This window comes from Giraffa tippelskirchi, chromosome 3 (assembly GCF_054371585.1).
Source record: "Giraffa tippelskirchi isolate mGirTip1 chromosome 3, T2T-mGirTip1v1.2.pri, whole genome shotgun sequence".
In the NCBI taxonomy this organism is placed as follows: domain Eukaryota; kingdom Metazoa; phylum Chordata; class Mammalia; order Artiodactyla; family Giraffidae; genus Giraffa; species Giraffa tippelskirchi.
The window spans coordinates 89,011,716-89,028,072 of NC_137277.1; the positions used below are offsets into that span (position 1 = coordinate 89,011,716).

Genomic DNA, 16,357 nt, shown 5'->3' on the forward strand with positions numbered 1-16,357 from the left:
TCTGCTAAAATCACTGTAGTAGAGGAGACACAGGAAATTTTATATCATTCTACCATGAAAGTCTTTGCAAATGTCATAGATCCTATTTTATGGTTTCCCAAGTTACCAAATACACCTTTACCTTTGACTCTATAGGGAAACTAACTTCATGCATACGTTAGCAAATTGCTTATAATAAAAATTACAAATTTTTAAAAAACTTTTTGTATTGAGGAATAACCGATTAACAATGTTGTGATAGTTTCAGGTGAACAGCAAGGGACTCAGCCATTCGTAAACATGTATCCATTACCCCTCAAACTTCCCTCTGATCTAGGATGTACTATAACATTGAGCAGAAATCCATGTGCTATAAAAATTACAAATTTTGATTTGTGGAATCAGATATTCTCTTGTGGCTTCCTTTTTTCCCTCTATTTTTTTTTTTTTGTGGGGGAGGGTACAGAGTACTCCAGAGTAATGCTGTATATCAACAGTTTGTATAATATGGGTTGAGGTCAGGGGAAGGGGGAAGTTCCATTGTTTATTGAATTACCAGAGAATGACCCAGACATATAAATAGGCTCCCAGGGATTTGGAGTTGGCTTCTAAAGTCTTTTGGACTCTCAAGAGAGTCAATATGGAAGATAATTGTTCCATTGGTAGTTACATTGGAAGAAAAATGGCAGGATCCATTATAAAAGTACACAAATCATCATGATCTCAAGGCTTTATCAGTCTTTTGGAAATCAGCTTCACCCACATATTCTAATACATCTCATATTGTTTTTTTATTGACTTGGGTACTAGGAGGTTCTGTGCTAGGCTCTGGGATTACAGAGGCATTTATTCCTGCTTTTAGGAGCTCAAACTTTAGAATAACGTGCTGTTCTTGGTAGAATCATAATAAATTCCTATCACCTTGCTATCACTCTTCTTTTGGTCTCTTAATCCCATTTACTTTTTCTGTTCTTTATTTTTCATATATATATCAGGTCATGGTGGGAGAATTTTGAGCTTATTATAAAACCCTTTCTGAGATATAAGGTGACTAGAAGGGAAAAAAGGTCAGTGTTTTTGTAAACACTGTAATAGGCCCCACCAGAAGCCTCACAGTAATCAATATTTCTGGCCAGAGTTGTCATTAGACTTGGTTATTGATATGTAAGCATTGGTTGCTTCAGAGTAAATTTCATGCGTATATATACAATTATATATATTATACATAATATATATACAACTATACCTAATCTCTACTTTCTGAAAATGTACACATTTCAAGTGAGAGCTTAGAGTTCCTAGCATGAAATTTGTGCCCCATAAACTCACTTAGCAATTACAAACTGGTCCAGCCTGGATTTGGGCCACTGTTAAAGAAGAATGAGTTACCATTTTGTACCACTGAGGTTAGGGTACAATGCTAGGTCTCATTACATTTAGCGTTTGGACACTGATATTGGTTGACTTTGGTATCTCTCCTTTCCTCCCCCTCTCCCTTTTTCTTCCCCTTTTCTCTTTCTTCCTCTTTTTCTGCCTCTTTTATCCCTTTTCATGTCTTGAGAGCATATTGGTGTAACTGTTGTGAATGGTCAAGAACTAAACAGCATAGAGTAAGGGACTAAGTACAGCAAAGTGTTTGTTAAATAAAAACAAGGAAGGGACTCAGAATTGCGCGGCCCGGAGGGGCCTGGGCGATGGGGATCTTCCTAATAATTGGTAAAAAAAAAAAAAAAAACAAGGAAAAATTGTATAGCACAAAAGAATATAGCCATTATTTTGTAATCACTTTATATATCTATTGGTTGAGCTGGGTTTTTGTTACTACATGCGGGCTTTCTCTAGTTGCAGAGAGCAGGGCCAATTCTTCACTGCAGTGCTCGGGCTTCTCATTGCTTCTCATTGCTTCTCATTCTCTTGTTGTGGAGCGTGGGCTCTAGGGCACGCGGGCTTCAGTAGTTGAGGCCCACGGGCTTACTGTGGCGCACAGGCTTAGTTGCTTCATGGCATGTTGCATCTTTCTGGATCAGGGATCAAACCTGGGTCCCCTACACTGGCAGGTGGATTCTTATCCATGGTACCGTCAAGGAAGTCCTCTAATAACTTTAAGTGGAGTATAAGCTATGAAAATATTGATTCACTATATCGAACACCTGAAACAGTATTTTCGGTCAGTTATACTTAAGTAAAGTTAACAATAAATATTAAAAAAAAATAAAATAAGATCAGAACAAGAAAGTGTTTGTATGATTCAGTCCAGAAGACCTATTTTGTAGTTACAAATGATTTGCCCTGTGACTGTAGAGAATTACCAAATCTGTCAATTGGGAATCAATTTCTTCTTCTCCTGCTATTGTCATAATTTCCAGTATCAAGCCATTGATCATTTGATAACCTGTGATCTACTTTACTTAAGATGACCAAAACAGCAATGATGCCTGTAGCTTTAACACACATGTATTGATTTGACTTACGATTCAACACTTGGGACTAATTAATGAGAGAAACCCTGATTTGGTGCTATTTATAAACTCTGCCTTTGGATTGAGAGTGGGTCTATCACACCCTATAAAAGCCTTAAGCAGGAAAGCAGTTTGCCTGAATCTGTGTAGACCCTTATTTCTCATAAGTGTGTGATTTTCCTTTTTAGTTTTTGATTCCATTAAACTATTTTCCCAATAATTTATATTGCTAATTAGTAAGACATGTAGGAATACTTTGGGCAGCTGGGGTTGGAAATCAGCTCTTAAATGGGAGTGATTTATAGTTTTTATACAAGTCATGTTAAGACATTGTGTTGAAGGGTGCTGGACTCTTTCCTTATGAAGTTGGATTCACTGGGTTCTTATTAACCAGAGCAGGGAGACTATCTTCTTTGGTTTGGATAGTGTTCTTTCAGCATCCTGTACACGTAGCTCCTTGGCTGTCAGATAACCAGTTAGTTCCTTGGTGGGGAGTGGGGACAAAGTTCTTGGGCTTCGTTTTCTCCTGGGTGGAGTAGGCGTCCCTCTGTAGGAACCTCAGTGACTCAGCTGCTAAAGAAAACACGGCATGGATTATATGAGAAAATACAGGAAAGACTAAAACAAACACAATTTCAGTGTTTGGTACTGGCTGGCAGGAAGTGTTCATTGCTCAGTATTCTTGGTCAAAATAGCTTCTTTTGAATGTTTTAGGCACTCAGGGGATTGTCAATTTATAACTTTATTTATATATTTATTTATAAGTGTGGCAGGCTGAGGAGAGGATGCTTGAGAAAAGTATATGTATATATTTTTTGTTCTAATAATTACACAGATGGGAAAAGGTTGCACCAGAAGCAGGTGTGTTTATGACTTGTTTTTCACAGCAGTGATCCTTTCCATTAGTGAAGAACAACTGCCTGAGGACTTCAGATTTTGGCTTGTTTTTTTTTTTTTTCTGTGACTCCCCTCACCTTGAATGGGTAAGCCTGTGGACACCTGATGAGCACTCCAGGGTGAAACAGGCTTTCCTGGAACTGGGATTCTTTATCATACTCCCATGGAAGTTCATTTCAAGGTGCTGGTACTAGTAGCTGGGGCATGATATTGCCCAACCCCAGGCCCTCTTATTGATGGGTGGGAGAGAGTATGACTGCCATTTAAGAAATTTTATTAACTTTAGGAGGGAAGAATTTATTATAGGGGTTTTCTTAGATGATCTCTTTCATGTGGGGTAAGACATTTTGAGCTCTGAAGGTCCAAGCCGCTTAGATGTTCTAAGTTTTTCTCAACTGGGGGTTGTGCACACCATTCTCAAGGGTGTTTGGACATATATGTCACAAGACGGGATGGGCACTCTTGGCATTCCACTTGTCAGGGGCCAGGGACACTAGACATTTGCACTTTGCGTAGCACAGATGAATAATTTTCCCACCCTACGTGCCCATCACGTTCCTGTCAAGAGTCCCTGGGAAGTGTGATTTGATTTATAATTCAGTGCAGTGCTGATGGACAGTCTGATTGTAGGGCTAAGAGGTGCTTAAGGAAAAGGAAGTGGTGTGGAAGAGATGAGGGTAGAGGAGAATGGCTGGTAGCTATGTTTAAACAAAATGGGGGAGGAATAACTCAGTTAGAAAAGGTAGAAACGTAACTTCCCACTTCCCAGAATTGAGAGGCTTCTCTGATAGTGTATCATGTTATTCTGCTGCCTTTTGATCATTGAAAAGACACTTTAAAAATTATTAAATCTTTCAGCAGCCTTTGCAACCTGCTATCTCCCAAGGACTGGCTAAATTCCACATGCTGGATGCTCAGACAGATCCATTCAGCTTGGAAAAGACAGAACACTAGGAGGCCTTGGGTGGCACCTGTGGAAACTGTTGGCCATCTGCCAGGCATTGGATCAGTTGTGGGGCAACTGGAAGGGCTGCAGGGTGAGCCCCATGCCTACCAGAGCCTCTGAGTGAACCACCCACTGCCTTGCTCACCAAGCTCTTGCTCTGGGCAAGGTTCTGAGGAGCCCAAGGCCTTCTCATGGACAAATCTGTATCTTCATTCAGATTTGCATCCACCCAGAGAGCCTTTTAGTTTTAATAGTTACTGAAGTGAAAGTGGAAGTATTAGCCGCTCAATTGTGTCCGACTCTTTGTGACCCCATGGACTGTAGCCCACCAGGCTCCTCTGTCCTTGGAATTCTCCAGGCAAGAATACTGGAGTGGGATGCCATTCCCTTCTCCAGGGGATCTTCCTGACCCAGCGATCAAACCCAGGTCTCCTGCATAGCAGGCAGATTCTTTACAGTCTGACCCACCAGGGAAGCCCAATAGCATTATTGGCAGTAAAGATTTCTTAGTTTTCTCACTCTCAACCCATTTGACCATGTCACTCTGTTCTTGACATTCAAGGCCCTTTCTTCTCCATCATCCAGCGTGGTTGTCCCCCATGTTTGAAGAGGTTCCCATGCTTGGTCTTTGGAGGCCTGCTCATTAGACTTCACCCAAGCTGGACCTCCTTCAAGTTGTCTGGACCCTACACAAAGCCTGGTCTCTCCGCCATCCACCCAAGTCCTGGTCTTTCACACAGGCCCAGTGCAGTCTTTTCTCCTTCAAGAAGCCTTCTCTCATCACACCATCTTATGGTGCTCATTTTTTCCTCTGTGAGACCAATTGGTTCTTACTGTCTCTGGTGCTTATTTGGAACCAAATCATCTACTGTCATATGGCACAGCTTTGGGGTCATACTACCTGCTGTGTGAATCCCTGCTTCTCCATCTACCAGTTGTGAGATTTGGTCAAGCCTCAGTTTTCTCATCTATGAAATGGGTCTATTAATACTATCTCATAGTATTATAGCAGTATTATCTCATAGTTGTGAGGATAAGTGAGATCATCTATGGGACACACTTAAAATACTGCTGGCACTTAATAAGTAAATTATGAGTGATGGAAAACTGTCATTTGTTTTGTGGGATGTGAGATGAAGAGTAGAACATAGGCCCTGGGTCTGAATCATGTTCTGCAAAAAATTCATTTTCTGCATCTGTGAGAATTTGACTGATGTCTCTGAGGTGCAAGTTCTCCTACTAAGGAAATAGAACTCTCACTTCATCTATTTCTAAAAGAATCTAATGGATGTATATAAAGATTTTTATATCATCTGACACATAGTAGGTGCTCAGCAAATAGCAGCTATTTTTGTTACATGGCTATGTAATTTATAATGCATAAATAACTTTTGTTCCCAATAAATTTGTAAACTCTATATAATAAAGATCACAGCTTATCATTCTTTGTTTCTTCCACAACCTTAAACAAAGTCTTGCACACAGTGGGTATAATTTTTTTTGTGGCTTTTTTGAATCTGACATCATATTCTTTTGATCTTTTTTAAAAAAAGAAACTGCATTTAAATAATGTGTGTACATGATTACTCATCAACTGGCTTTGTGGTTTTCCCTCAAAGCTTTTGACTTTTTGGAATATACTTTTTGCTTTGTTTTTCATTTTTAAAAAGACTTTATTGAATTTGTTACAATATTACTTCAGCTTTATGTTCTGGTTTTTTGGTCGTGAGGCATGTGGAATCTTAACTCCCTGATCGGGAATCAAACCCACACCCCCCTGCATTGGAAGGTGCAATCTTAACCACTGGACCACCAGGGAAGTCCCTTGAAATATCCTCTTAATACCAATATTGTTTCTCTCTATCAAAACATCAGGGCTCTGAAACAATTTGGGGAAGCAGTCAACTCAATTTGTTTGTAAACTGGATTTTAAAAAAAAGAATAATTCTGGCCACTTATTTGGCGACCTGTTCTGAAAACCCTGCAGCTAAAATGTTGCACAGGAAGAGTAGTATTAATAGGTTGGTTTGCTGTACCTGTCTTGTTTCAGTTCCATCAGTTGAGTTGGCTATTCCACTAGTTGACATTAGGTAGGGCAAGGTCACCAGACAATTTGTTACCCTTGGGTGTCACGGCTGCAGTGTCAAGTTTGGAAATTAGCAAGTGACTTTAAATCTTCCAAAGGGGACAGGCCTTGTTGCTATGGTTAAGGTGTGAAAATTGTAGTAAACCATCACCAGTTTATAAACATCACAAATATGTTTGTCTGTACCAAGGGAGTAAAATTTAAGTACCAAAAAAGTAAAGTAAAAGTTATGGGTGAATTGAGGAGTGTATTTGAGTTCAGTGAAGGTAGGATTATTAAAATGCCACATAGTGTTACATGTTTTTAAAAAGAGCACATATACCTCCTCAGGTGGACGAAAAGTGTCTGGATAGAACAGCATGTGTTAGAGGATCGAGTAGGAAAATAGGATTTGCCATAGAAATTACGTTACTCTGTTAACTTTTGGACAATGTTCCATTGACTACAACTTGCCCTTTTGTTCTAAGAAGAGAATTTATGAGAGGAAAAAGAAACTGTTATAGGGAAAGAGCAAAAGAATAAAACATTAATATGGTAATATTTTTCTCTTTCTTTTAAAACTTTTAGATCGTCCTCCTATTTCAGATTAAACCAGGTTTCATTTTTCTTTCTATAGATTTAAGATAGCAAGTTTCAATCAAAAGACATTGTTTGCCTTGATGGTTTTATGAATCTCTTGTCTGTAATGATCTCAAGAGACTGACTTTTACAAAGAGAAATACTCATTTCCTGGTAAATATGTGTTTACTGTCTCATGTGCCTAGCACTGTGCTTAGAGGCTGTGAAGGATACAGAAGTGGGGCTCTCAATTCTGTGCTGTGCCCCTTCTGGAAAAACAAACTTCTTTCCTCCTGGAGGCATTATCTGTTACTCTAGTATCTTATCTTAACACATTCTTAGCCCAACACTTAAACCAGGAAACTATGGCTATTTATGAAGAAAGGATTACTCGTGTTTTTCTCCAGCTTGGAGCTCTGTAAGGTTAAAAATCAGGTTTATTCCTATGTTCACTGTAATTTTTCTTGAAGAGATTGAAAATTTTTTTATTTCCCTGCATTGCTTTTTTTTTAAAAATTTTTTATTGAAGTATAGTTGATTTGTAATGTGTTAATTTCTACTGTATAGCAAAGTGATTCAGTTATACATATATATACACATTCTTTTCATATTCTTTTCCATTATGTTTATCACAGTACATATTCCCTTTGTAATATTAATTAGAATGGATGAAAGTTTTATAACAATAGTGGAGCATTTGGTTGATAAGTTACCACCCAGCAATGTTCAAGTACCCATTTGCTTTTCTGAAGAGGTGTTTCCAAATAATAGTCATTTGGGACTTATAACAGACATGGAAGTTGACATTGAAAAGATGAACTTGATGAATGGATCTATTGATAAGTTGAGTGAATTGGGCTTCATATATTTAGATGATTGAGTATTTGGGAGGTCAAATGTGAAAAATACAAACTAGAAAGGGTTACTTAATTGCAAAACTTCCCCTATCAATTAAAAAAAATTTTAATGTGTGATATTAAATAATTGCTTTTTAAGTGCTTAAGAAATTAATCTTGTGTATCTATTTTGTATTCTTTTCATGATGTGCTTAACTTCATATTTTAGCAAAAACAAAGAACAACCTCAACATTTGACTTGTAATAAAAGTTGCTTAAATGAAAAAAGAAAAAATGTTGATTAAGAAATAACTATATGTATATATATATATTTAAAACAGGCAGTACTGAGAATTTGCTTCAGTATGCTGAGTTTCTAAGTGTATGATTTTTCTAGCAATAGGAAACTCTTTGTAAGTCGACTGACCTTTAGACAGCTACACTTTTTCAACCAGAAATTATTAGATACTAAGGGAAACAAATGTACTGAATTTACAAATGTGTTATGTTGGATTACTAACAATAGACCTAATTGATAAAAGTGATTTAATATATGTTGTGTTAATAGCTAAAACTCCAAAGCCTCTAATCTCTCATGGAAATATTGCTTTGTAGAACAAAATCCAATGAGAAGTTCTGAGATTCCAGAGTGAATTTGTACATTCCTTAGGGGCATTTTTGCAAGGGAGGTTGTTGTGTTTTAAAGGTAGTTGATAAGAGACCTGCACCACCAACCCCAGACCTGCACCACCAACCACCATCATGCATTAGTCTATAGAAGGTATTTGGGTGTACGTATTCCTGTACCACTCGGTACCACCATTTAGTCAAGGAAAGTTTCTGACCATTTGCAGCATACATTATAAATCAGGATGTCACTACCAGACAATCAGATTTGAACATTCCATGAACAAAGTAGCCTATATCCCCTACGGATAGATCACTTAACTATGTTTATGTCATGCTGTTGATATGCCTGTCTTTACACAAGACAGGATAGCACATTGCTTATTTATTTTGGGAGTAGGTAATTGATCTGTATATTTACTTAATTTCAGGTTAGTTAGTCAAACATTGAAATGGATAATTTAGCATGATTGCTTAACTACATGGGGAAAGTATAATTATTCTTCCAACCCCCCAAATTATTCCTCTACCACCATGGGCTTGTGAAAGAATAATTTTGAGTCTTCTCCAAGTTGGGCTGATGTTGGCTGCTCTCTTAAAAAAAAAAAAACATGATAATGATACAGCACATAATGTATGGGGAGGTCACTGGTCAGGTATTTGGGAAAACTCTGAGGACCTCCAACTGCCAGATTAGTCCCCCAGGGAGAAGTAGGAAAACTGCAGGATATACAGACTATCTTTAAGTTATATTCTCTTTCTGGTATGACTAGAGGTATTACTGCCACTTGGAAATGTGACAACTTTGATGCCAGGTTTGTGCACTCAAGATTGGCTGCAGAGATTTTTTTGTTTTTTGGCCTTTGTTTATTGGCGGAGAAGAGCTGTACCTGACATCTTACAAATAAGTTACAAACAAAAAGCCAAGATGTTGGTCTGTATCTAAGAACAAAGAACCATAAATTGCTGTACATGATTTAGTAATAAAAAGGGACTTAAAAAAACTGTAGGGTGTGAAAATGAAAAAAAAAGCACTATCACACATATGAAAAAGTTACTCATGACATTATTAATCAGAGATAGCTACCCTTAGCATTCTGGTCTTTTCTGTACTTTTTTCCTATTATATATAATTTTGTTTTGGTAAAATTTTGTTCCCTTGTCTTTGTTACGTTATATTACAAATATTTCTCCAAATCATTTAGCTCTTCATAACTATTTTAATGAGTTCCTAATATGATATATAGATATAGATACAAGAAAGTTTAATCATTTTCACACTGGACATTTAGGAGGCTTGCAATTTCATTTCTCATAAGTAATACTAAGATGAAAATCTCCACACATAAATTTTTAAATTCTCTGCCTTGTTCCTTAAGGGATAATAAAAGACCTAGAAGCTTGTTAAAGTGTAGAAGTTAAAGTATTAAATTAAATTAAAGAAGTATTAAATTTAAATTAAATTAAAGAATAAGTGCTTTTAAAAAGCAGGATAACTGTTGTCAAATTGCTTTCCAGATTCCTTACATCAAGGTGCCTTCTAGTTAGCTGTGTGTGAAAATGACCTTCCTGCAAACCCCAAAACAGAAAATTATCATAAAAATGTTTTCCTAATTGTATAAGTAATTTACATCCTTTGATTACTTAGTGGAATACTTTTTTATTTCATCAAAAGTTTGTATTTCTTTGAAATATCTGTGTGGATAACTCTTTAAACTGGCTTTCTCTTGCTTGTGTGATTACAGGATGTCGCAGTAATGAGTTTCTGTGCCAACCTGGGCTGTGTATTACTGCGTCCTGGCGGTGTGATGGGACCCGAGACTGCCCAAATGGCGCGGATGAAATTGGCTGCCGTAAGTGAAGAGGGGCGGGGATCAGCACTGTTCTGAGTGACAGAAGTGATTTCAGCTGTAACAAAGACAAAGAGTTGTGACTTTAATAATAGTTTGTACTGAGCTCCAATCTTTAGCGATAAAGTGGCATTAAGAATTCAGACCCTTTTGAGGAAGAGCTTCAGTTCACATCAGTTTGTGTCTTATCCAAACACCTTGGTATGGAACCAACTTTCTGAGTTGTTTTCTGAAGCATATAAGCGATTATTTCATATTATTCAATCTGCAAATTTTGTGCACTAACAAGAAAAGAAAAATAATGTCTGTACTGCTGTGATTTGTAATTCAGGGAGTCTGTTTTCATAAACAGGATGTAGTAGATGTAGTAGAATGTAGAGGAACATGTGTGAATTACTATAAAGAGGTCACAGAAGTGGCTAGTGCAGTTTATATTTTAAAAAAATTATAGTTAAAAACATGATATAGTCACCAAATTTAACTTTTTAACTTACAAGTAATTATGAAAATCATTTTCCACGTATTTCTTCATTTAGTTCTGTCCATAGTATTCTGAAGTAGGTTTCAGATGAGGAAACTGAGGCATAGAGAAGCTAAGTTACCTACTAAAGGCTTCCTACTTGGTGTACTAATCCCGACCCTTATATCCATTTTTCTCCCACCTTGCCATAGGAGATCCATCACACTATTGCAGTTTCATTCATTTCGATAGGTGAATAGGCGATGATTATAATCCAAAAACTAAGAAGGCAGGTGAAAATTTGAGTTGTTTGCCATCCTTTGGCACAACAGAACAAACTTTGGTGTATTGTTTGGATGACAGTGCACTTTGAGAATGGGAGAAGTGTGGGGCATAGGTGCTATGAAGTACTTCTCAAATTTTCATGCAGTAATGGATCACCTGGGGAGCTTGTTGAAGTGTAGGTTTTAATTCCACATGCTTGAGGTGGGGTCTGAGATTCTGCATTCTGGAAGCTCCCTAGAGATGCTGATGTTGCTAGTCTGGAAACCACACTTTGAGTAAGGGAGTAGTTCTATTTGTAGAGACATGATCATGTGTTATCTATATGCCTCCTGGGCTTACTGAGTTCATTTTAGGTTAAACACTAGGAGCAGAAAGTTAAAAAGAGTGTATTCTGATATAAAAGAATAACAGTTACATCAACAGATTTGTCAGTGTCCCATAGCAATGATAATAGCAACATACCAATGACAATAGTGATTGCAACTAATTTGTGTGGCACTTTCACGTATGTTGGGGCTTCCCCAGTGGATCAGAAGGTAAAGAATCTGCCTGCAATTCAGAATACCTGGGTTCGATCCCTGGGTCAGGAAGATCCCCTGGAGAAGGGAATGGCAACCCACTTCAGATGTCTTGCCTGGAGAAGTCTATGAACAGAGGAGCCTGACATGGGGTGGCAGAAAGTCGGACATGACTGAGCTGCTAACACTTCACATATGTTACTCTTCTTATTTTTTACAGCAATGTGAGAAAAGTATAGACCCCATTTTATGATGCATACATTGAGATTCAGAGAACCTGCTGAAGATTTTAAAGCAAATAAATTGTGGAAATAATAAAATGATTTGATTTGGAGTCTTATTTTCCAAATCTCATGGATTTTACAATTTATCCTCATGCTTTACTACTGGTTATTACAATACAAAACACTTCAAGTAATTTAATAATTATAAACTAATGGTTGATTTTATTAAAATTAAAAATGTAATTAAAATTTAAATTTAATATTGTTTTGGTCATAGCTTTGTATGTGTGTTTTTGTATGTATGTATGCTATTTGTTTTATTCTCTGGAATTTTGTATCTCTTTGGATCATCATTTTGTTGTGATACCATTGAGATTATTTGACAGTAAACACTGGCTAAGATCCATAGGCTCTAAGGTTTTTTTATATTTGCTATCAAATGTATTAAGCAGTAGTTGACATACTTTCTTTAAAAGGAGTATTGCTTGTTGGTATAATAGCATGGATGTTTGACACAATGAGTTCTTTTCTGGTTTATTTTAGCCACCAGTAGTTGCCATTCCAGCCAGTTCCTGTGTCCGAATGAACAGCTCTGTATCCCTGCCAGCTGGGTGTGTGATGGGGAAGATGACTGCAACGATGGTGCGGATGAACGTCGGCATTGCCGTAAGTGCTTTTAGAGGAGTCTCGTTTTGGCCCTTTGGACACCTTAAATTCTAACCTTTACGAATACAACACACAGTGAAATGATCCCTTGTAAATGAAAGAAAAGTTGGGCCTTGAAGGACAAGGAAACTTGTGCCAGCCATCTCACCCAGGGGTTGGATGATACTGAAAGTGTGAATGTGCTAAAGATTTATCAATACATCCCTGTGATTTAGATTCCCAGTGTTTAATTCAGGTTATGTTACACTTAAGAATGAAACAAAACACTTTTTGGTGTCTATATGTGAGGGTCTTCATTTGTCTGGCAATTGGATGTTTTGGCTGCAAAGAATGAAAAACGTAACTCAAAAAATTTAAACAAAAAGGGAATTTATTATCCACACAACAAGTATAAATGTAGCATTGTTCCAGGATTGACTGGAAGATAATGGAAAATCTCAGTTCCTTGAATTAATCACATCATCCAATTTTCTTCCACTGTTCTGCCCTGCTGTCTTTTTAGCCTGTTAGCTTTTCATGATTGCATGAAAGCTGTAGAAGTCCTGAATTTTACATTCCCATAGTTCACATTTCAATATCTAGAAGAGAAAGCATCAACATCTTGACGGACTGAGATGGAGAGAAGTAACAAGGCTGTAATGAACCACCTCTAGCCTTGACCTCAGGTGTCCCCTGGAAGTAGCCAGCTCTGATTACTGTGTAACATTCATCCTTGAACTTTCCCACATTCTGTTTTATTACATGCACATCTCACAAATCAGTGGACATCTATCATCACTCTGTGTTGGTTCTGAGATAGCTATGATCCTGTTGGCATTTTCTCAGTCATTGCCTACAAAGATCAAAGAAGAAACAGATGTTTTGATGAGTACTTCATGTGGGAACTTGTTTAGTTGTTAGGTGACTAGCAATGGAGATGCTATGGGCTTCAGTGGGTTCTGGGTGTATTTATAAAAAAATGGAATTTAGTCCAGGAATTTTGAGGCCAACACGGAGTACGAACTCTTCTCAGTTGGGCCACTAGTTGCCTTCTTTTGAGGAAAGTAATGGAAATTCTCAATACTCATGAGTTTGTCTTTGGTGTAAAGGTAAAATGTAGACTGCATTAAACAATCTGTTAGGGCTTGTCAGTGCTGGTCATGTGGTCTGCCATCCAGCAACAAAAAGATGGTGGTCCTTGAGACAAAGTGGTTAAGGAGAACCAGTGAAATATGTAGAACTGTGACAGGTGGTGGTGTGGTGGTGACAGATTGCAGTCTTGAGGAAGGTACAGATAGGAGCTGATCAAGGCCAAATGGGAGCATGGCGTATCTAAATCAGGTCCAGCTATGAATCAGGATTTAAGGTAGATTAGCAAAATGGGAGTGGGGGCATGGTTCAGAAGTACTGAAAGGAGGAAGGAAAAGTACCAGGGATAGTGGGGAGCAGGAAGAAATCCTTGTTTCTAGGAAATCTGTCTGGGCTTTGATATTCTCTGGCCTCTCAAAGATCCTAGAGGAAAAGGGTGACCTCCGTGCTTGATTGTGAAGCTCACAAGAGCAGTGACTGTGCTTGATTCAGCTTCTATCCCTAAGGCTTGCTATTCTGTGTCACAGGTAGTAGGTTCTTGATAAATGGACACTGAATGAATGAATGACTGGTTATTTATCTTTTGGCTCCATATGCCATTTGGTTCCATTTCCCCTTGCTGCTGGCACAGAGTAGGAAGAAAGCTGAGCTGTAGATTGTGACGTGGTGTGCGGTAGATGACCTGTTGCTAATACTACATGGAGGGGATGGGAACTACCAAGGGCCACTGCTCAGGGAGATTCTATAATTTGTAAGCAATGCTCCATGCTATTTTAAATGGGTATGGATTTCATAAGGTAACTCTTACATTTTAAATTTTGTATTGAGTTTTCATCAGATCATACTTCCCCCAAATACTTCTCTTTTTATGTGGATAATTAAAAAGTCCCATCATATTTCCTGCATCAAACTCACAGAATAGAATTCACATGAAACAACCATTCATTTGATTTTGTCCGATTTATCCAGAGACAAATTTGATAAACTACTGATGTTCTGCCTTCACCTACCATAATCACCTGCCATTTAAGCTAGCTTAAATGTCTGTTTATAAAACTGACACATGTTCAGTGTAGAAGGCTTACAAAATAGAGAAGACTCTAAAGAAAAATATCACTTAGATTCCTGATATTCAGAAATTACTGTTTACCCTTTGGCATATTTCTTTCTGAGGGGAACTTTTGTTGTTGCTCAGTTGCTAAGTTGTGTCTGACTCTTTGTGATCTCATGGACTGCAGCATGCCAGTCTTCCATATCCTTCACTATCTCCCAGAGTTTTCTCTAACTCATGTCCATTGAATCAATGATGCTACCGAACCATCTCATCCTCTGTTGCCCCCTTCTCCTCCTGCCTTCAATCTTTCCCAGCATTGGGGCCTTTTCCAGTGAGTCGGCTCTTTGCATGCATCAGGTGGCCAAAGTACTGGAGCCTTAGCTTCAGTATCAGTCCTTCCAGTAAATATTCAGGGTTGATTTCCTTTAGGATTGACTGGTTTGATCTCCTTGCAAGGGGGACCTTGATTAATACCTATACTTGCAAAATTCTTATTTCATCCATCCTTTTTACTGTGTAGGTTTTCAAGCTATATTGTATTCTCAACACATGTTGATAATATAATTGTCTACACTTACACACTTGAGTGTTTTGGGTATTTTGATAGTATGCTTGTCCTAACACCCTTGCTTTCACATTGTAAGATGTCTACCTTAGGGTAGCCAGGTGCTCTACCTTGTGACCCTATGAATTTTATGTTCAGTGTAGGGGTTACTTGCTTTTACTTTTAAATTTCCTCATTCATATTTGTTAATGTTGTCACATTTGTTAATTGGTCTGTGTTCTTCAGTAATTATAAAGTCATATTTTTTTCCTTTCACAGCTGGGATAACATGCTCAAGCCATCAGTTTACATGTGACAATGGTGAATGTATCCCAGGGGAATTCAGATGCGACCATTCCGTAGACTGCTTAGATGGAACCGATGAGAAAAACTGCCGTGAGTTCCTTAAAGTCCTTGCCCTGTATTTAGTTTCACCTTTGTCCCTTTGGCATTTTAATCAATTTGTTGATGGATAAAAATGCCTACAATATGCCTCTTGTTATTGAAATCTCTTGGCAGATTCTTTTGTGGATTAGAGGTGATGTTCTGATAGGAGTCTATTTTTAGCAAGACATTCTGAGTGTGTCCTGCCTTAGCACATTAAGTTTCTGTATGTCTTGAAGTAAGAAACTTTTAACTTTATTTTTTTTGGCTTGTTTTTCTTTCTTTTTCTTTTAAATAAACTTTAACATAGAGTCACAAAAAGTCAGTGAGTACAAAACTCAGTTTGATCAATTTTAACTTTTATTACATTAGGATGGTAAGCTTCTAGGTCAAATGTCTTTGGCCTTAAGAGTTTTTCTGTTCCTGTGGACTCAGTGTTTTCCAGATTACCTTTGGAAATGTGTTGCATTTTGAAAATGGCTTTCTGTAATGGAAGAATGTATCAGTTTGTAACCGATCACCGCAAGATAAAGCATACAAATCACAGTGTTCTGCATACAATCAACATTTAATTATTACCATAAGGAAAAGAAGAAAGTGAAATCATAGTGCATAATTTACTTCTTACAAATGAGTAAAGAGCAATCTGCCTCTCTTGAAATTTACATAGAATTTTTAGAATACGAGAATATACTAATTATTCTGTTGTGTCCTTCCTCTGGTCCATCCAACTCTGTCTTTAGTCTCAGACATACCCATTTTCTCTCAAAGCCCTTATAAGTCTATCATTTCATACATTTTTCCAGAGCTTCCTTGAGTTTTTATGTCTTTTCCCCTGACTTTCCTTCTGGTATACTGCATTTTAGGCTTCAAGGAGTTATTTAATATTTAGTATTCTAATAATCAGTGGATAGAT

At 37.6% G+C, this 16,357-nt stretch overlaps 1 protein-coding gene across 1 annotated transcript in view; it reads left to right on the forward strand.

The window, feature by feature from the left end:
* Positions 1–16,357, forward strand: part of LRP2 (LDL receptor related protein 2) — a 177,825-nt gene that overhangs the window by 22,877 nt on the left and 138,591 nt on the right. Inside the window, exons 2-4 of the mRNA XM_081577887.1 lie at positions 10,134–10,241; positions 12,269–12,391; positions 15,337–15,453. Of these exons, the coding sequence (XP_081434013.1) occupies positions 10,134–10,241; positions 12,269–12,391; positions 15,337–15,453 (348 nt within the window). The remainder of the gene's footprint in view (positions 1–10,133; positions 10,242–12,268; positions 12,392–15,336; positions 15,454–16,357) is intronic.